The sequence below is a fragment of the Mauremys mutica genome, chromosome 1 (assembly GCF_020497125.1).
Source record: "Mauremys mutica isolate MM-2020 ecotype Southern chromosome 1, ASM2049712v1, whole genome shotgun sequence".
Taxonomy (NCBI): Eukaryota; Metazoa; Chordata; order Testudines; family Geoemydidae; genus Mauremys; species Mauremys mutica.
In genome coordinates, this window is record NC_059072.1 from 289,230,863 (window position 1) to 289,256,761 (window position 25,899).

General features: G+C 38.6%; 1 protein-coding gene across 2 annotated transcripts in view; it reads left to right on the top strand.

Moving 5' to 3' along the window:
* Window positions 1-19,160, top strand: part of KLHL1 (kelch like family member 1) — a 415,060-nt gene extending 395,900 nt beyond the window's left edge. For both annotated transcript variants that reach the window (XM_044979915.1, XM_044979923.1), the window contains 3 exons: window positions 5,749-5,961; window positions 13,663-13,834; window positions 18,366-19,160. In XM_044979915.1, coding sequence (XP_044835850.1) covers window positions 5,749-5,961; window positions 13,663-13,834; window positions 18,366-18,425 — 445 coding nt within the window. In that variant the 3' untranslated portion in view covers window positions 18,426-19,160. The remainder of the gene's footprint in view (window positions 1-5,748; window positions 5,962-13,662; window positions 13,835-18,365) is intronic.
* The last annotated feature ends 6,739 nt before the right edge of the window (window positions 19,161-25,899 follow it).

The window sequence follows — 25,899 nt, forward strand, 5'->3', positions numbered from 1 at the left end:
TTGTTTAACAGCTGCCACATACTGGAGCCTGTGTGCTGGGGCACAAGGTGCATATACCAGACCCAAAGCTGTCTGCTCTTTGGTGATGCAGCAGTCAGTTGCAGTGATCTTTTGCATGGTAGAAAGCAATTTCTACCTGCTGCTATTTGGCAATTCAAGAGGCTTCCTGATCTTGCTTCTCCCATTATGTATCCATATAGCACAGGGCAGGATTTTTGTGCCCTATTTTGCCCTCAATATCTGGCATAACTAGGCAGGCAGATAGATGTGCTTGCATGAACTGTAACAGGTGACACATAAGAGCTGAAAACCAGTGCATCCCATAATGAGAGAACAGAAACAAATGGGTCAGGCTAGAGGCATAGCCATCTAGTTACGGTGCAGTTGCATTTTGAGCATAATTAGATGTTTAATTGCATAGTTAAATGTAATAGATATATTTGCTTTTTAAAGCAATTATTGATGACAATAACTTTTAAAAATAATTTATCCTCTATTTCCTGCACATCAGACTGCTGAGAGATTTGTACTATTTGATTCTGGCTATTTTCTTTCCTTTTTTAAAATTTGCTTTGTATTGGATGCTTGCAAATAAAATACAGAGGAAGAGGCAAACACAGCAAAGCATGAATAACTGTCAAAAAGTATTTGTAAAATATAAACTCAACCAAAGGATAAAAATCAGCATGAGCCAATACAGAACAGTTTAAAGCATAATTAACAGAGTGAGAATAAATAGACCTTATCAAGAATCCATTAACTAATTGTATTCAGAGGAAAATAAACTATTTTTCTAATTAGAAGCCATTAATCCATATTTCACAATCCAAGGCTGCCTAATCTGTGTGTGTGTGTGTGTGTGTTTGGACACACATACATACTGTGCATATATGGCTGGCTTAGGGTGACCAGACAGCAAATGTGAAAAATCGGGATGGGGTGGGGGATAATAGGATCCTATATAAGAAAAAGACCCAAAAATTGGGACTGTCCCCATAAAATCGGGACATCTGGTCACCCTAGACTGACTGCAAGTATGGTATCATCTTGTAGTTAAGGCATCGGATTCAGACACAGGATATCAGATATTAATTTCGCTACTGACTTCCTCTGTGACCAGCTCACTTTGTACCTCAGTTCTCCATCTGTAAAGTGGGGATAATAACACTTTGTCTGTTTTATGTACTTAGATTGTAAATTCTTTGGGGCAGAGACTGAATATTACTCTGTACTGTGTATTGCACAAAGGAACCTTAAACTTCGCTGGAGTATCTGGGTGCTACCAAAATACAAGCTACTGATAATGTGAAGATGACTATATTTTCATTTTATAAAGCTGCGAAAATAAATTATGAATATTTTTGAATTTTATACACTGTTTTTATTAAAATATTTGCAAATAGGATTTTGTATTGTCCGGCCACTGTTACCACCATTATTTGGCCAGAGCACTACCCTTTATCTGAGTTTAGTATGCATTCACCAACCCAGATTATGCAAAGGAGGAGCAGAGCCAATACCTCAGTCTTCTCCTCAGTAATATCTTGGGAGCCTAGCTCTATAACAACAATGACTGTGATTGTGACCAGGGATGCTTCAATAGCATGGAGATGAGCACAATATAAATAACTAAACTTAGCGGATGCAAATACAAGAGTGATTTGTTTTGCTCTCTCTATGCCCTTCTCCATGTCAGGACAGAGTCATGCACAATCAAGCATTCACAGAACTGATAGCTGAGCTGTTTAGACATAGCCAGAGTGGAGCATTGTAAGTAGAGCTTTAAAGCAACACTTTGATTTCACACTAATTTTTGACTCCCACCTTTGAAAATCTTGGTTCTGATATTTAAAGCTTAGTATCCCATTTGCCTGCATATCAAGTAGACATCTAAATACCTTAATTGCACTTGCATATGAAAACAGGGCTATAGTGGAAAGTGTTTTGTGACCTATTGTTGCTCACTATAATATAGTTTTGCTACAGTGATGGAATTAGAGATTGGGAGTGAATACATTAGTACAAATCTATATTATGCATTTCACTTTCAAAATGGAATTTTCCCCCATGAAAACTTTAGCAGGACTACTGTATAATGCATTGCACATACTAGCCATGCAGGAAACATCAGTTTATAGTGACCCCAGACTTCAGGTACCTTGAACAATAAAAATCAGATGAAAAGACAAGTGTCTTAAGACTGAGTTTGCAGGCATTCTTGTAAGAGAATTACTTTATACTTTTGCTTTGTTGCTTTATTTGACATCCGCTTCACATGATAGATCAATGTAGCCTGGTTCCCTTGCCTACTTGTGTTACCGTACAAGGGTGTCTATGAGGCAATACCTCAAAGTTCCATGGACTCACTAAAAATTAGTGGTAGAATTGGGCTTCCTTATTCAGGACAACAGCTTCAGTGCCAAAGAAATATAACAGTAAATGAACATTTAATGAGCTTGGAATTCATGGAGTGTTTAGAACAATAAAAGCTTCCAAATGAATAATTGTTTCACTGCAGGAAACTTTTGCATCCTAAATTGCTCAGTGCTTCGACTTTAAACTAGTCTGCATTTCTATTAGTTAATCTGTGGGGACTGCAGAACAGGCAGCGGACTGGGAAAGGATTCATATAAAAATGTATGCAGCATGGGTAACACTGGAAAAATGAAATCAGAATCATGTCATCATAGGAACCATTATAAGGGATGGAAATTATTTTCATTTGCCTATAATAGTTACAAGCAGAACTGAAATGTAATTCAACAGAATTTTCATAATTGGAATTTGAAAATAGATTTTAGTTTTTCCAGGACTTCCACACATAAATCAGCCCTTGCTGATACAGTCATCATATATGTAATTGAAGAAAATCAACAAACAGTATCTGCATGTATCATTCCCTGAAACTATCCCTTAGGTATATTACATAGACCAGAATCTCCACCAGTTCAATCAGAAGCCTATGAAAACAAACTAGGACTTTACCATACTTCTTAAATATCTACATTTAAGACATAATAAGCCAAATTATGCTCTTCACCACAGATTTAAGCTCCACAGTGAGGATATCTCATGAAAACTGCTGGTTGAATGAGGATGTGCAAAAAGGAGTAAGAGATAAGGAAAAAGTCATAAAGTGACGGAAAGTAACCCATCAGAAGAAGCAGTTGCTGCCTACAGAGCCTTCAAGGGAGCAGCAAATCAAGCTATCAGAATGATGAGAAACCTAACTTTAGGTGAGCTGTATAATGAGTTGAACAACTGTAATCAGCTTGCCAGACAGAAAATATGTTATCATGTGGACAAGAAGCAAAAGGAGGGAAGATGGAAGATGCCATTTGTAAGGGATGCAGGAGCAGACTGCTTGTAACAAGAAACATGGTACATAACAGGTGGCAAAAATACTGTGAGGGACTACTTCAGGGGTCGGCAACCGGTGGCTCGCGGCTCGCCAGGGTAAGCACCCTGGCGGGCCGGCCCGGTTTGTTTATCTGCCGCGTCGGCAAGTTCGGCCGATCGCGGCTCCCACTGGCCGCGGTTCGCGGTCTCAGGCCAATGCGGGAGGCAGGAAGCCACGGCCAGAACATCCTTCGGCTCGCGCCGCTTCCTGCCTCCCGCATTGGCCTGGGACCGCGAACCGCAGCCAGTGGGAGCCGCGATCGGCCGAACTTGCCGACGCGGGAGATAAACAAACCGGGCCGGCCCGCCAGGGTGCTTACCCTGGCGAGCCACGAGCCACTGGTTGCCGACCCCTGGTCTACTTAGTGAGGAGAACCCTTTATGTGCCAAGCTACCATTGTGTGAACTGATAATCATGGCACCTGGAAAATCAGCAGATCCAGATGAAGTCATGGCAGCTATGATCAAAGACTTGAGAGACATTGATGGACACAGTTTGGAAAGAGAAGAAAATTCCAGAAGAATGGAGAAAGTCTATACTGGTACCTATATACAAACAAAAGGTGGCATACAAGACTATTCAAAGTACCAAGCAATTCCCACTGCATGAAACTGTTAGAGAGAATCATTCATACTTATACTTGTTGAATAGTGGAGCCCGTTTTAGGAAAGGAGTGGTTTGGTTTTAGAAAAGGAAAAGGGATGACAGATTATATGCCGATCAGTAGACAGTTGGCGGAAAAGAAGCTGAAGGTAAACATCAAGCAGGGTGGGCTTTCCTCAATTTGGAGAAAACATTTGACAAAGTACCTCAGTGACTGCTGAGGCCTTCACTGAAATTCTGTTGGGTACTGGAGGACCTTGTCCAGATGGTGATGGTTTTGTAGGATGGTTCCATGACAAAGGTACAGATGCCCTTAGGTGCAATGAAGGGTTTTGAGGTGAAGGTTGGGCTCCATCAAGGATCAGTGCTTATCCATTACTATTCATAATTGTGACAGGCTTCATAGGTAAGCAATTCCAAATGGAAGATGGTACAGAGTTAAATTTTGTAGACAATGTTGTGCTAATGGCTGATAGTGATTTATACTCGGTCCAAACAAGTGGTGCCTGGAACAGGGAACTAACAAACTATGGTCTCAAAATGAGCAAAGAAACCACAGAAGTCAGGTGGGGACTCCCATTGAATCAAGACAGTTGAATATCAACAATTAGGGTCAGTTCCTAGATCAAGTTTCTGTGTTTAAGTTCCTAAGGGGCTGGTTAGTGACAAATGGACAAATCAACAGCAAACTTCAGGGAAGGCTGCTGACTGGGGGGAAGTCTGGTACAAGATAAGTGGAATGATTTATGATTAACAAATGCCGAAACTACTTACGGAACAACAACACAAAACTATGGTAATACCAGCCCTTCTGTTGGGATCGGAGACATGGGGGACCAAAGAGAGGCACTTGCTGGGCCATGTGTGGAATGATCTCATCAGGAGGGAGACCTAGGTCTGCTGCATCAGAGAGAAGCCGCAAGAGAGGATGCTGAGATGGTATGGGCATATATGAAGGCTGGATGAAGGGAATCCTATTATGGAGCCATTTGAGACTAGAGTTCAAGGGCAGAGAACAGGAGGACAGCCAAGAAAATGGTGGATAGATTGGGTATGGGAAGATGGTGATATTCTTTCTGCTTTCTGACTGGATAATTTGCTTTTTCCTCTTCTAAATTGTACACAGCAGCTTGTAAAAAAATTTCCTATGATTTCAAAAATCCATTTCCCCTCCATTTATGTTCTAAAACTGCAATTATAAAATGTGTACAGTAGTTTTCACCCAGATTATTTCTGTCCTCATCTGCACCCATTGCTCTGTCTATCCGGGTTCTTATTTGACCCACATTACCTAGCACGACTGAGCACCTGCACTTTTCCTTGCTCTTTTCCCTTCCCTCTACAGATGGTGGGCAACTGTGCAGCAACCCTGCTTCTGTGGTTTGGAAATCGTGGGAGAAGCAAGTTCTCCTGAGATTTCTGGTCCATGAGGCAGAAGAAAGTAGTATGCATTTTGAGCTGCGAATTAAACCACCTATTCCCAAATGACTAATCAGGAAATAACTTCCATTCCACTGAGGGTTGGCAGAACACAAAGAAGAATGTGAATTTGGCAATAGTACTAACATCGATGTATTTTCCAGTGTGTTATACTTCTGTGAACTTGAAATTTGACAAAACGTATTCCGTAGTCCCTTCATTTCAGATGACAGATGAGAAAAGCAAACAAAGCCTCTCTGTTTATAGTTTTGCTTATCAAAGTTCTTGTACTGAAACTTGCATGTTTTGGGTTTTGTTTTTTTTAGGTTATATTCAGTGGGAGGTCGTGATGGAAGTTCTTGTTTGAGTTCAATGGAGTATTATGATCCTCACACAAATAAATGGAATATGTGTGCTCCGATGTGTAAGAGGAGAGGAGGTGTAGGTGTGGCCACATGTGATGGCTTTCTCTATGCAGTTGGAGGCCATGATGCTCCTGCTTCTAACCACTGTTCCCGACTGCTGGACTATGTAGAAAGGTATCCATTTAGTGTACAATTACATGTGCTGTTTTGGAATGCAAGACAGGTTACAATTGTCTGTATCCTAAAAATTGTAAGAGTTAAGTGTTTTTTTGTTTTTGTGTTTGTTTTTTTTACTAAATAAGTGAACTCAAAAAAAATGTTAACAATATATAACTACTTTAATAAGATAAATATAGTCTATTACTATAACAACTATCGTACAAAAGTGGGCTTATAGAAAACAATAGTTGTGGTGTTTTGTTTCATTAGTACAGGGGTTCTCAAACTGGGGGTCAGGACCCCTCAGGGGGTCATGAGGTTATTACATGGGGGTTCTGAGCTGTCAGCCTCCACCCCAAAGCCTGCTTTGCATCCAGTACAAAAGTTTGAGAACCACTGCATTAGTAGCACACTAACACAGAAGCAGAACTACGGTCTGTTCACATTTCCACTGGAAACTTCTATATCTAAGGCAGAAATATTCTCTTATTGAAGAGACGAGCTCAGCATGAAAGCAAACCTGTAATACCAAATTAGATTTAGCAATTTTTAAATTATAGTCAGGCAAGTAATAAAACAAAGCTCGTTAAGTAATGCTGATGCACACTGCACCATGGTGGTTCCTTCAGCAGGACTGTTATTGCCTGACACTGTATTTACAGTATATAGCCTGTACTTTGCATTTCACAAGCAAATATTCTGTGAATCAAGAGAGTTTAATAGGACACCAGGGCACTATTGGAGCTATTAAGATCTATCCTGCCTGTGATTTGCAGATACGCTTCTATATTTAATTGAGGTTTTAGTTACATTGTTTAAAAAAAACTAAAAAAATTAACATATCAAACGTATGCAAACGTTATAATGCTAAAAGGGAGAACTAAACAGGGAAGTGGGAACATAGAGTTAAAGCTGCCACTCCTTTCCAAGGAGAAAGTTAATCAAAATCTTGAGAATGGACATGGACATGAAACCCCTAGATTTACCTGAGGCTCATGAATTAGATAAAACAGAGAGCAAAACTGATAGAACACCTTTTGCTTTTCTAACATCTGTATTGGCTGTCATATAGGAGCAGTGTTACTTTGGAATCTGAAAAAAAGAAGAGTGTGAACTTCATTTCTTTATCAGCCACATATGGTTTCTGGTTACTCCCTTGTTTCTGGATTGAATTCTCCCCTCACTGAAATCAATGGGAATGTAAGCATGTAACTGAGGGTTGAATTTGTCACTTTATATAAAATATTACTTTTATCTAATAACCAGGCATTATGAAAGAAGTTGAGGAAACAAACTGTAGTGCTTGCTTTTTTTGTGTTGAAATATGACACAACCTAATCTCTGTTAATTTTAATTCACTTTTCCTTTAAAAAAAATATGGGCACATCTAATAGTATTTTATGTGATTTCACATACAGGTACTGTTTATGTTAAATAAACCCATACCAAAAAAAGTTGTGGGTTAATTTAGTGCACATGAAAGTGAGGGATTTAGAGCACTGCTTTGAGCTAGGCATATTTTAAACTGGTATTCTAGAATCTTCTCCACATAACTGTGACCTGCAACATCTCCATTCTTGTAGTCCTAGACTTTTGTTGCCTAAAAACTGATAATCATACACCAAACTTATTTGCATATGTAACCTGCACAATACTTGATTCTAAACTTTTTTTAGACACAAAGGCACTGACAGAAAGAATCACAAAATCATAGAAATGTAGGACTGGAAGGATAGGTTATCTAGTCCGGTCCCCCACACTGAAGCAGCACTAAGTATTATCTAGACCATTCCTAACATGTGTTTGTCTAACTTTTTCTTAAAAACCTCCAATGATGAAGATTTTACAACCTCCCTATATAATTTGTTCCAGTGCTTAACTACCATTACAGTTAGGACATTTTTCCTAATGTCTTGCCTAAATCTCCCTTGCTGCAATTTAAGACCATTACTCCTTGTAGTGTCTTCAATGGATAAAGATAACAATTTATCACCCACTTCTTTATAACAACCTTTTATGTACTTAAAGACTGTTGTCATGTCTCCCAGAATCTTTTCTTCTCCAGACTAAACAACCCATTTTTAAATCTTGTCGGTACTTTCTCCAATTTGTCCACATCTTCACCGAACTTCACATTACTACAGTTGAGGCCTTATCAATGCTGAGTAAAGTGGAAGAACTCCTTTTCATGTCTTGTTGATAGCACTCCTGCATCTCAGAATAATTTTTGCTTTTTTTCCCATAGTATTACAGTGTTGATTCATATTTAATTGTGAGCCATTATAACTAGGGTTACCAGATAGCACCTGTGAAAAAACGGGATGGGGTTCGGGGATAATAGGCACCTATATAAGAAAAAGTGCCAAAAAACCAAGATTGTTCCTTTAAAAACGGGACATCTGGTCATCCTAATTATAACCCCCAGATCCAAGTGTATTACGTTGCATTTGTCCTTACTCAATTTCATCCTATTTAGTTCAGGGCATTTCTTCAGTTTGTCAAGATCATTTTGAATTCTAATTTGTCCTCCAAAGGGCTTATATCCCCTCCCCTTGATCACATCCACAAACTTCATAAGTATATATGCTATTATCCAAATCAGTTATAAAGATATTGAATAGAACCAAACCCAGGATACATCCCTGAAGGATTTCACTCACTATGCTTTCCAGCTTGACTGTGAACCACTGATAACTACTCTCTGAATACAGTTTCCATCCACCTTATATTATGATCATCTAGGCTATGCATCCTTTGTTTGCTTGTGAGAAGGTCATGTGAGACAGGATCAAGAGCCTTCCTAAAGTCAAAATATATTACATTTACTTCTTCCTCCCATCACAAGGCATGTTACCCTGTCAAAGAAGGATATTAGATTGCTTTGAAATGATTTGTTCTTGACAAATCTATGTTAACTGTTACTTACCTTATTATCTTATAGGTACTTACAAATTGATTGTTTGATTATTTGCTCCATTATTCTTGCTGGGTACTGAAGTTAAGGTGATTGGTCTGTAATTCTCTGGATTGTCCTTATACTCCTTTTTATCAATTAGTACTATATTTGCCCTTTTCCATTCCTTGGGTATCTTTTCCATTCTCCATAAGTTCTCAAAGATAATCGTTAATGGCTCAGAGATCTCTTCAGTCAACTCTCCTGAACTCTTTTCCCCTTAGAAAAGAGTTCTATTTACCTAACAATTTTCCTATTTACCTAACAATTTGCTTCCTATTTACCTAACAATTTTCTGAGTTTGCTAAAGTCTGCCTTCTTGAAATCCACTGTCCTTATTTTGCTGTTTTCCCTCCTACTTTTCGTTAGAATCATGAACTCTATCATTTCATGATCACTTTCACCCAAGCTTCCTTCCATCTTCAAACCTTCAGCCAGTTCCTCCCTATTTGTCAGAATCAAATCTAGAACAGCCTCTCCTCTAATGGCTTTCTCCACATTCTGTAATAAAAAGTTGTCTCCAATGCATTCCAAGAATTTGTTGAATAATCTGTACCCTGCTGTATTATTTCCCCAAGAGATGTCTGGGTAGTTGAAGTCTTCTGTTACCACCAAGCCCTGTGCGTTGGACGATTTTGTTAGTTGTTTAAAAAAGCCTCATCCACATCTATACTGTCATCCTCAGTTAATTGTATTTTCTAAGAAGGACGTAACTTAGATAGTGACAGAGCCCATATACTGTACCTAAAAGATGGCAGTTTGTGAAATATTTGTTAAATATTTTAACAACAGGGTTTTAGTGCCCTCTTAACTGCTTTGCAGTTCATAATAATGTTCTCCTAATTGGGTGTTAAAAAATTATTTGTCTTTATTTTCACCTTGATTAAATTGGTCTCTTAAGTGAAACATATAATTGGGGCTAACATCTATTCACATTACTGACTTTATTAATCCTATTGACTTCACTGGAACTACTCAGATAAGTAAATTGAGCAAGTTTTTGTACTGTCTAGCTGAGAATTAAAATATTACTATCATGCATTTTTCCTCCTTCATCTTTTTTAAAGGACTGAATGTTTTGACTAAAGACCAAGAATTCTATTATATCTCCCAGTATTATCCTAATTGTTGTAAATTATGGGGGAATGGGGATTATAATAATGTCTGAAGACCTGGAAGGGAAAATACACGTATGGTAAAGCCCAAAAATGTTAATTCTGAATGGATTTTTTCAAAGACTGTATGACTTTTCCTCAAAAAGCACCATATGCCTCTAGCTAATGTTCATTTTACAACCAGCTTTACCAAGCGTGCATTGTGTCTTCACCTCCCAGAGGGCAATAAACTTTAATAGACTCTATGATACAGTATTCTCTTTCTGATTGCAAGGGTCAAGGTGAGTAGCTGAAAAAACAGGCAAGCTAAATATAAAGAACATCACTGTTTTTTTATAAACAGGTAACCAGGGGCTAAATAGAATGCTTAGAACTCAATTCTGTCAACAAAACACAACTGGAAAAAAAGAGCTCCCTATTTGTAATTGCCTGGAAAATGCTTACATTTTCTTACATTCTTCTGTGAAAAACAGCTGTACATTTCATCTTTGTAGTAACTTCATGTGCTCCAGGGTGAGAGGGGATACCATAAAAGTTTCTGAATATAGAAATAAATAAATTGTAAGCTGTCAAGGTTAGGGCAAGGAGAGAGGCTACTGAGCTTTTGCTCATATTTTTAACAGCATTATATCCTGAACATCACCTATTTGGGAGTAAATGCTATTTTTTAAAAATGGTCAAAATAACCCCCAAATAATATCATTGGTAACTGAAAAATACTGGGTATTTTTATTACACCTCTAATAAAATAATAATATGTAGTATTACTTCCATCTGCAGAAGATTTGGGAAAGATATGCAAAGAAATATAGCTTTTTGTTTTTCTCTAAAACAATCTAATTAATTGGGAAATGCCCTTACATACATACCAAAATCAGGATGTTGAAATTGGAAGTCCGATTCACAGTTTCTGCTGATCAGGATTTAACATCATTACATAGAAGCATCAAAGCTGATGTAATCAGATTTTGATAAATTTCATAAAGTGATTTTAAAAAAAAAAAGCAAGTCTGTGTTTTGACAGAGAAAATGGAGATTTGATTAAAGCAGGTGTGAGCAGGCTGCGCTAGAATGTCTGTCATAGCAAACTAAAGGCAAGTGGAAGAAACAGCTAGCCCAGTGAAAGTAATGGCATAGAAATAAGTGGCTACATTTTTCAGAAGTGCCTAAGGATAAGAGGAGATATGATTGCACTCTTTAAATATATCAGAGGGATAAATACCAGGGAAGGTGAGGAATTATTTCAGCTCAGTGCTAATGTGGACACGAGGACGAACGGATATAAATTGTCAGTCAGGAAATTTACGCTTGAAATTAGACGAAAGTTTCTAACCATCAGAGGAGTGCTATACTGGAACAGCCTACCGAGGGAAACAGTGGGGGCGAAGGACCTCCATGACTTTAAAATTAAGCTAGATAAGTTTATGGAGGAGATGGTATGATAGGATAAGGGGCTTAGTCAATAGGTCAATTAAGTGCCACACTGGTAAATAGTACAATGGGTCAATGATATGATATCCTTAAGCTTTTTCCAGAGGGTATGGCTAGAGAGTCTTGCCCGCATGCTCGGGGTTCAGCTGACCGCCATATTTGGGGTCGGGAAGGAATTTTCCTCCAGGGTAGATTGGCAGTGGGCCTGGAGGTTTTTCGCCTTCCTCCGAAGCATGGGGCAGGGGTCACTTGCTTAAGGAGTGGGTGGATCGGCATATGAGGCCTGCATCTTGCAGGAGGTCAGACTAGATGATCATAATGGTCCCTTCTGATCTTGAATTCTATGATTCTATGATTCTATTATTCTAAGTTCATAAAAGTTTTTAGGCACTTAAGTCTGTGCTTAGGTGCCTGAGTCCCAGATTTAGGCATTACTGCAATTCACAAAACTCCCACTGAACTCTGTAGGTGTCTAAACTCATTCTGAACCTAAGATTTTTTTCAATAAAAAGTTCCCTAGGTGCATGCATGTTTGTCTCTGGGCATGTGCACAGCTGCCCCACTTTAGGAGTCCAGACACCTATCTCCCATCTAAGCTTCACAATGATTCACAAGTCAGGTAAAAATAACTTTCATGTGGGACCAAATCCAGTATGATACTCAGAGGCTGCCTACTGGATTTGACCTCTTAGGTGAGTTCACACAAAACAGGGTGGTGGCAGTAGCACTCTCTCTCATAACATCTAGCCCAGTAGTTAGGGAAGTCACCTGGCATGTGGGAGACCCAGTTCAAGTTCTCCTCTGCCTGATGAGATTAAGGGATTTGAACACGTCTCTGCCACCTTTCGGGTGTGTGCTCTATCCATTGGGCTATGGGATATTTTATTATGAGGCCCCCTCCAACTTTTCTGCTGAAGCTGTTTTCCTTTGGATAAATAATTAAAGAGTCATTGGAGGAGGACAGGATCCTGGGTAGTCATTCTTATGGTTGGGTGCTCTCTGTCTCTCTCTCTCTCTGACCAAAATGACGCTTTAAATATTTCTCCAAAGTGCAATGGCTTCAACAGGAGAGACCGAGGGAGCCCCAATTACAGTATTCCAAAGCCCAATTGTTAGAGCACTCACCTGAGAGTGGTAGATCCTTGTTTAAATCATGTCTCCTCAACAGTGTGTGTGTGGAAGGGTGTCTTCTGCATCCTTGATGACTACCCAAACCACAGTCTAACATTGATAAGGTATGGGGTCCTCCTTCTCATCTTCCCAACCTCTGTCCCCTGACTTCTTGCAAAAATTGCCTTAGGTGCCTAACTCCAAAGAGGGTTCATGGTTGTGGATCAAAAATAGAGACAGGCACCTCCCTGCAGCACAGGTTCAGGTGATTATCTCCATGAGAGGGGCAGGGCTTATGACACATGCCTCTCTCTGACATTGCCAATAGGCTGTATAGCTGACTCCCCACCTAGTGTGCTGATTTTTGTGAATTCCACTCTAAGTTGCCTATCTCTCCCCACTCATTGTATAGGGGAGCATAGGCACCTAACTCAGGCTCTGTGAATCACTGTATTTCTGTGATTTTCTAGGCACTTAAAAGATAAAACCATCACAACACCTAAGTATCTTTGTGAATCTATGGCTAAGTGACTTATTATGAACCTAGCCCTTATTGACTTTTGGTTGGACTTAGGCTTCTAAATTCTTAGGTACTTTTGAACATCGTACCGGGATAGATACTATTTTGTTTTACATTAGATCTTTCTTTCTTTCCTTCTTAGTAGTGCTACTTAACATGAGTAACAGTGGCACAATACAGCATGAAACGTCTCTTGACTTCTCAGACAGGTTTCAGTGAAGTTACTGCAGAGTTCAATCTAATTTTAGGAAAAGTAGTTTCCATTATACTATAGAAGAACAGTTTAACTAGTTTGGGGGTTTTTTTACATTGGGCCAGATTCTGCCATTCTTAGTCATAGTCATGTTAAACAGCATCTTACTCTGTAAATAGTCCATTCATCTCCAAGGGACTACTCACAGAATAAATTGCCATTCAACATAAAAGTATCAGAATATAGCACATAATTTTTTTTGCTGCTGCTGAAAAGATTGTTTATGATAAGTTGCTTGTAAACAAGTCTTTTAAGGACAGATTTTTTGTAAAGATGGATATGAGCTAATACCTAGATTTTCATTAAGCTTGCATCTTCCTTTTTTCTTGTTCAGATATGATCCAAAAACTGATACTTGGACAATGGTGGCTCCATTGAGTATGCCTCGAGATGCAGTTGGTGTCTGTCTTCTTGGTGATAAATTATATGCAGTGGGTGGATATGATGGCCAGACATACCTGAACACTATGGAATCATATGACCCTCAAACTAATGAATGGATGCAGGTACTTTTAAACTTGTTTTATTTTTTTTTTCAAAATGAATTAACATTAATAAGTACCTCACACTGCCATAGCTGTAAAATTATTCCTAATAGCAGGGCCGGCTCCAGGCACCAGCATTCCAAGCTGGTGCTTGGGGTGGCATTCTGCAAGGGGCAGCAGTCCCTGTTTTGCCCCCAAGCAGTGTGCTGAATTGCCGCCGCAGAGGGCAGAGGACAATCCGTGTGCCCTTAGGGCGGCAGGCGCATTTCCGTGGTGAGGGCAATTCGGCCGCAGCTTCTATATTTAGCTGTCCGGGGCGGCTTCAGCTAAACATAGAACCTGCTTCTGAATTGCCGCCGCCGCAGAAACGCGCCTGCCGCCCTAAGGGCACACAGACTGCCACCGCCGCCCGCGGTGACAATTCAGCGCCCTGCTCAGGGCGGTGAAAACTGTAGAGCCGGACCTACTAATAGTTCAACAACTATTATGATACGAGTTTCCCCAGAAGAAACAAGAAAAATGTGTCTCCTACGAAACCAAGAAGAGACAGATAAAATCGTTGCTAAAAATATTATCTAGCTATCCTTTTATTAAAATTTGTAATCTGTCTAATTTTCAATTGAAATGCTATTTTCAGTCTGAATTTTCAGTATACTGGTTGAAACTGAATCTGTAGTTGTCAAAAGTGGCTCTGGTGTTTTGTTTGGTGACAAATACGTCATGCAGATTTCTGCGAAAGCAGTTTGTTTCCTTTGTTTACCATGTAGAGTTTTCTTTTCACTCTCTCCTTCCATTGCCTTCATTTAATGGACACTATGAAATATGATGAATGCTGAAGTATAAAAAATGTGACTTGAATGTGGAATATACAGCTGTGGTATGATGGGTGAAACTAAGCTGATGGCAGAAGAAACATAGACTGGCATGGTTTACGAATGCCTGGAATATTTTGGAGACAGAGCAATGGCTTTCTAGTATATTTTGGAAAAGTTCTGTTTCTTACCACTCTGTCTCTTTGTGTCATCACTTATTGCTAATGAAAACACAAGCGTATGATTTATTGATTATGCATCCTGTGATATGACAGGCCAATGGGGAAAAAAATTTCAAAAAGGCATAAAGGTATGACAATCCCCATAAAAGTGTGAGCAACTGGGTTTTGTAGAATTCAGTAATAAGAAAGCTTTCTGATTTTTAGGTTTTTCTGGAGTAGCCATTATGATGGTGCTAGAACAATGAATGAACCACCTAATCTTCCACAGGCCATGCCGTTGCAGTCCCACCCTTCTACAGCAACTAATTATGTTCATGGGTTGAAATAGCAAGCAATAGCACCATTATACTTGCATAGGGAGCAGGAATCAAGTTAGGAACACTGGAGCCTCATGGTTTTGAAACTAGTAACCCTAACTTTTACACATCTGGCTCCTGCCTGCTTGGGATCAGACTGGAGACTTTCTCCACAGTATTCAGAATATGGAAGGCTTAGCAACTGTTCTCATCCTCCACCTCATGCAGCCTCACCAAATGAATCAGGTATTGCAGAAGTCTTGCTTTCAACCCTCTGCACTGTGGGTTAATTTCACCCAGAGGACAATCAATTTATGTGAACATTGATATCGTTATCTTGGGAATTCTTTTTCCTGGTTAAAAGTCGCCTTCACAAGTTGCTATGGAAAGCATGAGTGAAGTATCGCACAGTCTAGTAATCTGATAAATATGTGTGCCTGTGCATATATCAGTGCACAGACACCTGTTTTTGTTAAAGTGAAATTTTTTCTAACTCTGGATTTTAAAAGATTATAAAACAAGTATTGAACTATATACTTTAGGATTTTGTTGTGCTTTAGTGTAATTAAAAATAAATCTTATTGTCTCCCACTGATGGATACAAGATTAATGTGGGTACTTCCCACTAATCCTCTTGGGAATGTCAGGCATAAATCCATTAGGACTTAATTCTACCACCTTTCCTCATCCTGTGTAGTATCTTTCCATTGAATGGGATTACTAATATAATAGACATGAGGAAAAGCGGTAGAATCTGGTCCTTAATTAATGAGGTGAGAATAGACTTTACTATGTTCTTATAAAAAAGAACAGCGAATCAGCACTGTCTTTGAATTACATATTGTTTTGATTTGTCATAACATGTCTTAAAGTCTGAAGGAAAAATCCTGCCTTCAGCCATTTTGCATGTAGCATGGCCATGAAGTACACAGTAGGTCACACTTCCTACTGGAGCATAAATGCTGCAAAAGCAACCAAAGAATGACTGAGTGGCAGCTTTTCATATCCCGGATCCAGGCCGTAGGAAGGATTTCTGGAGCCACATGTTCAGTGTTATTCTGGAACCTTATTGTTCCACCAGCCCCACAGGAAGGGGGACTTTACTACAGGAAGTCAATGCTATTCATTGGAATTCATTTTGCAGGAGAGGTGGAATTTTAAGGCTCCACAATTCTATTATAAGGTCCACAGTACAAAGCATATTTCCTTAAGGAAGGATGAGATTTTGGCCTGTATCAGCACCTCGGCTTTTAACATTCTGGTCTTTTTTTTGTGGCTTTGTGTCTCATCCTTCAATTTCACCCTTAGTGGCCTTTGAAGAGTTATAATAGTTCTGAACTCTACACTGGCATAAATGGAATATATATAATACACTATACATATAAGGATGCTATTCATTGTTCACTCAGGAAAAGTAGTGATAACACCAATGATTCCCAAGATTACAATTCTAATAGTTTGGTTATGTACAGTAGTAATGTTATGGAAAATCATGTGAAAGGTAATTTCCCTTACCCATACTACAGTGTAATTTTTAGCTTTCTCAGTACCTTGTGGGTGACAGGATGCTTATTAAAATGTGTTTAAATAACGATTTTAGATTTTAAATATAATTTAAAAGTCTCATGAAGTACTTTCCACTCCTCACTTTTTAGTTCTGCCCTTCATCTGTAGTTCTGATAATTTGGCCTGTGTTATACAGGAGGTCAGACTAGATCAGGGCTCGGCAACCTCTGGCACACGGCTCGCCAGGGTAAGCACCCTAGCAGGCTGGGCCAGTTTGTTTACCTGCCGCATCGGCAGGTTCGGCTGATTGTGGCTTCCACTGGCCGCGGTGCTGCTCTGGGCCAATGGGGGTGGTGGGAAGTGGCTCGGGCGAGGGATGTGCTGGCAACGGCTTCCCACCGCCCCCATTGGCCTGGGACGGTGAATCGCGGCCAGTGGGAGCCGCGATCGGATGAACCTGCCGATGTGGCAGGTAAACAAACTGTCCTGGCCCTCCAGGGTGCTTACGCTGGCGAGCTGCATGCCAGAGTTGCTGACCCATGGACTAGATGATCACAGTGTTCCCTTCTGGCCTTAGAATCTATTGTTTTTGTTCCATCAGAGTGAACATAGTGTCATGTTTTTCTTGGTAATTATTGTCCCTTAAAATTCTGGTGTCAGAGACTGACCTAAAGTGCATGTTCAAGAAAGATGGTCTTGCTGTTGAGGTGCTGGACTAAGAGTCAAAAGGTCTGTGTTTAATTCTAGGCTGTGACATACTTCTTGTGTGACCCTGGGCAAATTACTTATTCTCACTGTACCTCAGTTCCTCATCTGTAAAATACTTCTTTTCTCCCACTGTTTGTCTATTTAGTCGTAAAGCTGATTCTGCTATCTAACGCATATTGCATAGCACTGTATTCCATCATGGAATGTTGGGGTTTGTATGTTACATAAATTTAGCTGGTAGAACAACAACTCAAGTGGACTCTCAAGTGTTACCTTAAAATACCACAACATTTAAATCATTGAGACAAAATAGTGTTATTACAAGAATTTGTGGCAAGCACATAGTAGAAGAAGCTATGAATCATCACTGTATCTGGCAGTTATTGCCATTAAAATGTAACTTTTGCAAAGACCACAGCAGTAGCCCAATCACTTTCTATCCTAAGTATAAATGGACACTGGTATTTCAGATACCAGTTTGTGATAGCTGTGGGGAAATGTAAACATTGCTACACTGTGTTAAATGTCTTTCAAAAACAATAGAAAGCAAGTCAGTTCCATGGAAAATATTTCATGACATATTTTATATACTATGCAAGAATAAGAGAAAAGCGGTTAATCAAAAGTAATCAGGAAGGGAGCTATCTCCTAAACCCAAAATGCTAGCTGAGACCTGAGGCTCTGTAAATGTACAGATAAGAGATAATCCCTACTCCAAAGAATTTACAACAAAACAGACAAAAAACTTGCTCAAAATCACATAGAGAACAAATGGCAAAGCCAAGAATTAAACCCAGACTTCTTGAGTCCCAGTCTAGTGCCTAATCGTAAAACCATACTGCCTCCCTATCCTCCTTATACTTTTAACTGAGTACTGTATGATAAAAGCAAGTAGTTTGAAAATTGCAATACTACGATATCACTGAGTTCTGTATACTTTTGGTAGTTCAGCTGCTATTAATGTTGACAGTTCATGAATAATATGTGCCACAATACTTCTGCCATTTCTTGTGTGATTTTCTGTTAATTTGCATATTTTTTTATGCAGATGGCTTCCCTAAATATTGGAAGAGCTGGTGCCTGCATCGTAGTCATCAAGCAACCGTGACTTTGTCAGCACTGCTTTGGATTTTACTGACTGTGAAATGTTTATTTTTCTATCAGACAACAAGAATGATAACTTTGTGAAAAAAAGGGTTTTCATAGGGAATACTCTGTTGATCACAAAGTTGAGGAAATTTGAAAATGGGAAAGATTAAGGATTTATGCCCTGACCAGTCATTCGAAACTGTTCAGTCAGTGAACAAGAAAAAATCAGTCTGTTGTAGGAGCAAATGTGTAAACGTACCGCAGTAAGTTCAGGTACTGTTCTTGAGAATGTGTACTGCAGAGCTGCATAACTGGAAGCACCCAGGGCTAACTCTTCATAAGGAGCAGAAGGGATAGGAGAACAGTTTTCATGAAACAAAGAGGATTGACTGTGGAACCATCACAGCACATTCAGTTACTTTTTCAACTTTGGTTTTATTAATAGGAAAAGTAGACATAACGTGATGTTTTTCTGACAAAATCTTATCTTCAAAGGGGTCATGGCTTTCCCAGTTAGACATGTGGTTAGACAAGAAGAGGGAATCAGTTCTTATTAAAGTAAAGAGGAAAGGTTGAAAGGTCTGAATATGTGAGCACTCCTACTCGTTCAAAATGATTTAGCTGCTTCTCTATAGTCTGAGGGGAAGTAAATGAAAAAAATAAAACAACACAATGCTTGTTTCAGTAATGTTGGACTGTCCCTCCTTGTCAGAGTTGAGAATCAGAAGTTGCCCTGAAATCATATCCTGAGAATTAGCACAAACTCAATGCAGAAAGAAGAGCAAGCTTTTTAGTCCCATTGAGACTTTGTTACAAAAAAATATGAGTCCAAGGACCTGTCTCATAAATCTACCTTAATCTTGTATTCAAATCAAGCATGTGGGTTCTGGGCACATTAAATTTTTTATTCATCTTCTGCATGTAGAAGCCCCTGGAAGCCTGAAAGACAGCTACTTCTATTCTGTTCTATCATTTAACAGATGAAACATGACTCAGCAATGGAAATTTCTTTTGGCTAAGTTTGACAGAAGCCTCATTGCAGATAGACAAGAGGGATAAAAATGTCATTGCATTTTCTTTTTTTCAAAACCACACATTCAACTTTCCCTGATTCTAGATGCCATAAAACCCTTCCATTTTATTACTGAAAGTTATTGCAAGTAAGGGATGGATTAGAAATGTATGCAAGTAGAATAAGACAATATTAGACCATCATGAGCTAACGCATTCTGTATAGAAAATGTACTAGACCCTTGTGTGCTTCCCGTTAAGGTTTATCAACTACAGTAATAAAGCTACATCATGCTTTTGAGTCAGCAATAGTGCTGAGTTTCATATTTTCTAATTGCTCAGTTGAATCATTTTAAAACCTAATGGAGGGTGAGGATCCCAGAGATCACAGCATTCAAGGAGGCATATGAAGTGTGGGGAATGGGCCTACTGGTAGAAAACAATCTTTTTCTCTGAACCAATGCAGATCTCTTAGGAAAAAAGTTTGTAGTTCAATTACAGACGTCACTCAGTTTGTAACAGTTCAGAATTATTCGGAACTGGTTTACCTTTAGTTGTTTTGAAGGCAATTCTGGCTGAAGACAAGACTGTTTAGTATTTGATCAGAATGGAAACCTTTGAGACCACTTGGGTTGACAAGAATATAAAGATAGAGATAATGTCACCCCATCACTGAGTGACCTGACCTGTTTCCTGAGTATGAGATAGCATGAACCAACTTTCATATCAAGGCATAGATGCTGGTTTGATCTTTGTGCTCTTCTCTGTGCTAGTGTGAAGGCAGTTGCAAATGTCTGAGTGTAAGCTCCACACGAACATTTGGCTCTTGAATTACAATTAGTCTCTGTAGCAGGCAAGGGCAAGCAATCTTTACGGGCAGTGTGAAACTAGAATCCTACAGTCTGAATTTAGGAATAAACCCGGGTTTTTTATGTGATTGTACTACCAGAGGGTTTCACCATTAACTGGGCCTTACAGTGGGAAAAAGTGATGGTCTGGTGTCTTCCCACTCTTTTCCCCACCCAAAAAAGAGTTGATATATTCCAACTTTTTTCTTGTGTACACTTCTTTAATTTTTCAGCCAACAGTGGTGAAAGTTGCAATATGACATAGCTATATAAACAGTAAATCCTACCATTATTTGAATGAAAATTTATATAAATATTAAAAATGTTACAGCTCAGCTACCAAGTGTATACCAACTGCAAGCAGTTTCTTTCTGTTTTACTAGTCATAGGAACAGATAACTCACTTAATAGCAGGTTAAAGTGAACAGGGCCATCTCAGGGCCAGTAGATCACATAAATCACAATTAAGCCCTACTTTTAGGGTTTAGGTAGGATTTAAGTAGTGTATAACACCTTTGCTGACCCTTGGTACAGGAGTAAATTCCATCCTCAATAATTTGAGATCTTAAATGAGGTTTTGAATTAATTCCATTTTCTAATAATATCTCAGTTCCCCTTAAGTGCATCAATTTCTACTTAACCAGTGATATGACTATTTGAAGGGAGGACACGGAACAACCAAGTAAAATAAGAAAGTAAAATATTTAATAATGTATACATTTTTCTTTTTCTTAAAGGTTCCTATTTCTGCTAGCAGTAGATAGACTATTATTAAAACAGAATTTTTGTCATATTAAAATCTGCATACTGTACACCTAAATATGTGCTTTTAAAACCAAAATAATGAGATTTTTAAAAACACAACTTGGAAGCTAAAAATAAATAAAATTCCAAGTGCATCTGTAGAGACAAACAAATGATCTTGCAAAGATCTTTTAAATTCAACCTCCACAATTTCCCCCAAAGTACTTTATATGCAGTATAGAATTGAAATATGAATAGCAACCCTGGATATTAACCTTCAGAAAAGAATTACCATACATTTACTCCAGATATGTTGAGGTTTGTATTGTAACTCTGTTTTACTCATTTTTATCCATGATTTTCTCATACCCTTTTGTACATTCCCTCTTTATTTTTTTTCAATTATTTTCTCTTTTGTAATCTCTCTGTTCTTTCTCTACTTGGCTAACTATTCTCTCATCCAAAATTTCAAGCTTTTTCCACTGTTTCTTACTTACAACAAAGGTGGAAGACTGTGATTCTTGATCTATCTTCATTACATTTATACTTGTACAGATCCATATACAATGTAGATTAAAGGCAAAAATTGACCTCCCTTCAGTTTCTGTATGTCAGTAGAACTTTTTGACTTCAGAGTTGTTGCATGAATTTTATTAAGGGAGAAAAGTTGCGGTGGGATTTTTCAAAAGTTCTGTGTTGGCTTAATTCTGCTCTTGTTGTGTCGAAGGAATTTTTACATTTGACTACAAAGGGAACAGAGTTAAGCCAACACTGAGTGCCTTTGTAAATCTTACCCTTGAAGTTCATAGTCCATATAGCCCCAAAGAAAATAGTCAGGGAATACACTGGTTTTAAAGCCATTCCTGTTAGCCAGTGTTGAAGCAAACAGTAATAACTTTGAAGGAATAGTAGATGTGACAATATGTTTCAAAGACCAGATTCTGCCTCCTTTATTCATGTTGAATAATACCTTTCTCTGCAAGTAGTAGTAAGTAAAGTAAAGTAGATAAATTCTAGATTTAATCACATAGTGCAAAATGGAATTACTAACTTGTTAATTTGAAAAACAAAACAAAACACCCTCTTGCTTATGGAAAAAGCTTGTAAGCGTCATAAAAGAATGGATTAGGAGGGATTTGAATGGCAGTTTGGCAAGCCAGGATTGAGAAACAATCTCATAGTATCAAGTATCAGAGGGGTAGCCGTGTTAGTCTGGTTCTGTAGAAGCAGCAAAGAATCCTGTGGCACCTTATAGACTAACAGACGTTTTGCAGCATGAGCTTTCATGGGTGAAAGTATTCACCCACGAAAGCTCATGCTGCAAAACATCTGTTAGTCTATAAGGTGCCACAGGAATCTCATAGTAAACTCAGTTTTCCAAGAGAGGGTCCAATCCTGCAGGCCTTCTACCTACATAACGCCAATTGATGCGGGCTCACAGGATTGGGCTCTCTGTTAATTTACTCTATAGTTTGTCATACTGCTATTGCCAGTAGTGCATGATATAATTTTGATCACAGACCAATAGCTAAAGATCACATTGGACTGTACTTATTTTCTGAATATTTTATTCTGGATATTTTTGGCTCAATTTGAATAGAAAGTCTGTAAATTAAAATAAGAAGTTATACAGAAATAGCTAGGAAATACATCAATCATTTTTTGTATTGGTGGTTTTCAATTTTTATGGCATATCATTTATAGTGCAATAGCTGAATCCTATCTCTTTAACATCATTTCAATGTAAAAGAATGATTTTTTCTTTTTATAATTACATAGAAGACAGATTTATAGTCACATATGAAACCTGCCAAAATATTAAAACATTGAAAGGGTATATTAAGGGAGTTGTCTAGCTCAGGGATCGGCAATCTTTGGCACACAGACTGTCAGGGAAATCTGCTGGCGGGCCGAGATGGCTTGTTTCTTGCAGCATCCACAGGTTCAGTCGATCGCAGCTCCCATTGGCCATGGTTCACCGTTCCAGGCCAATGGGGGCTGCGGGAAGTGGCAGTCAGCACATCCCTTGCCCTGTGCTGCTTCCCGCAGCCCCCATTGACTTGGAACAGTGAACTGCGGCCAGCGGAAGCTGCGATCGGCCAAATCTACAGATGCTGCAGGTAAACAAACCGTCCCAGTCCGCCAGTGGATTTCCCTGACGGGCCAAAAGTTGCCAGTCCCTGGTCTAGCTCATATTATTATTATTATAAGCACTAACATTAATTGGTACAAGGAAATTATTATGACTTATATATGAAAGATATATTGACTGCCTTTGTATTTGTGTAAAAGAAAACATAACTGAGACTCCATCAGATATTCAGTGTTTATATATGAATTCAAGTCAAATGTATCTAAAGAAAGCACTATATTAGATTAACTAATTCACTATGTTAGATTCACTTTAATTTCCATTAAATTTAAATTAAACTTACTTCTCATTTTCTATAATAAACACCCTAGTTAGAAGTTTTACATACACTCAATATGCCAAATTCCTCCCTTAGATACATTCAGATGATTCCCGTTTACTTCAGTGGGAGTGACTCACAAGCAAAATTAGAATTGAAGGCAAAATTCAATCTTTGATATGCCTAGGCCAACACTGGCAAAGCTGTAGTTAAGGGAGAACTGTGGGCCACAGCTCTTCTACCCTGCCTCCAGTGAATCCATCTCCATTTAAACCTGCAGTACTCATACTCCTTAGGTCCCCTATGGACAGAGGTGTTAAGGATAGCATTGCAATACACGGTCTATACATATTGGTATGTAAACCCACTGCCCCACAATCCCACATTTTATTCAGACTACTTCAGCCTCTAGCAAAAATATTCTGAGGAGTGAATGGAGATGGGTGGGCCATGTAGCTTCATGGAGGTCATAGTCAGGTCCATTTTATTATTATTAAGCAGCAGGAAAAATATATATAACTGTAAATTTACAGGGTATTTTTAAGTAGGATTCATAATCTGCCCAAAGTTTGAGAACTTGAAATCCAGTCCCATGCCTGTATGGAGACCCAGTGACTTAAGCCATGGTCTGTGCTGATACAAAGCTTCTCCAGTATAGGTCTGATTGTGGGAACAGGACCTACAGCTATTTCTACACCATTAATGTATGCCGTGTCTCCACTAAATGCACCTACTGCCTGTTTTTGGCTCTGTCTGTTGAAAACCAGAAACTGTACATCAGTTCTAAGTACAGAGAATTACAGTAGAACCCAATGTTCTTATTCTATTTCAGAGCCTGTATACCACTGTGCACTTTTTATAACAGAATTATTTCTTAGAAGTACAGCAGGTATAATATTGCAGCATACCAGTAACTAGTTATTTATCTTGATAGAGCTAAAAAAGGTTTGAGAATGACATAACCAAAACATTTATGTTAAAACATAAACCAGTTTTCAAAACTTGATGGCACAATCAAAGTTATGCATGCATAAGTATAACTTATGTGTAGTTAACCTTTTGACTAAGTTCTTCCCACATCACTAACCAATAACATCCTACGTTAGGTTATTCATGTTATGCCATGCCACTTTCTGCTATCTGTGTAATAAATTTTAAAAGAGGGCATTTTCAAACATACAGGCCTAAATTTACAAAGATGTGTACCTAAATATATGTGCACTTTTCCATGCTCCCAATGTAAGTGTGCACATCTCTGAAGTGTGTGCCTATGTATATGTGCATGCTTAAGTTTGTATTCAAAAGTGCAAGGGTACTTATGCACTCACGTCTTTGAAAATTTGAACCACCATATTTACTACTTAGATCTGAACCTTTGTCATAGTGTGCATGAAACAGGCATGTGATTAAATCAAAGTATTGTTTGGACAGGTGTCAGTAAAAATGAGTATCTCCTCCAACTTTAATGAAGGTTTGATTCAATATTAATTCTTTACAAAATGTAAAATACAGTGTTAAATGTAAATTATACATAAAAATGGGATGACAATAGGTAATTTCTGAGGGATAATATAATGCAATTTAAAATATATATTAAATGTAATATGTATATTAGAAAAATAGAGATTCGTGAATTCCAAAAGCACCATTCACTGAAAAGTGTTTTATTTTCAACAGTAGGAGTCAGATTTTGGGGGAATAACTTTGCAACCAGTCTGTTGGCTCATAAATGTGTAGACTAGTTGCATTTTTAGCACTGTGTTCTTGTGGTGCTGCATGTAAAATAGGTACTTGACCTGGCGTTGACCACATCAGGAAGAAAATAGTTATTTATCCCATAGCTATACTTAAAATCTGTGTTGAAAGACAGTGGCTCCAGATCCATTCTAGAAGTCTGGTAGCATGTTTTAAAAATTGGGACTGCTCAATTCTGGGCAAGTTTTACACCCAATGATTCAAGTAAAACAACAAACTCTGAGCTATATGGACACAAGCACTAGATCAGAATAGATTGTTAATATGTAAGTATAACTTCAGAACTATCCTTGATTTTAAAAAAATGAATTAACCATGCAATGTCTATTCACCCCAGTCTAATTTAAATGAGAAAATGACAAAAAAAAATTCAACAGAATAGTTATTCTTCAGCCTTATTCTCAGTCTCTAATATATAGCAGATCTAATTGCTGTAACCTTAAATTCCATTGCCAATCCCCTCATTATAGTATTTCTGAATAATGCATGAAGGTTAGAGCCACTCAGGGGAATAGAGGCTGCCGAAGGTCCCCAAAGCTGCAAAACTACAGTGGTTCTCTTATGCTGAGGGAGATCAGTGATGGGCAGGTGAAGGATAGACTGTAGCTATTTAGCCCAAAATTATGTGTATTTAATATTCACAAACCACTATGTGGGGCTGCACGGGAGTGTCAACTCTATTCTAGATCAAGGGTTGGAATAGCAGTTGTGGAAGGGCTGTGGG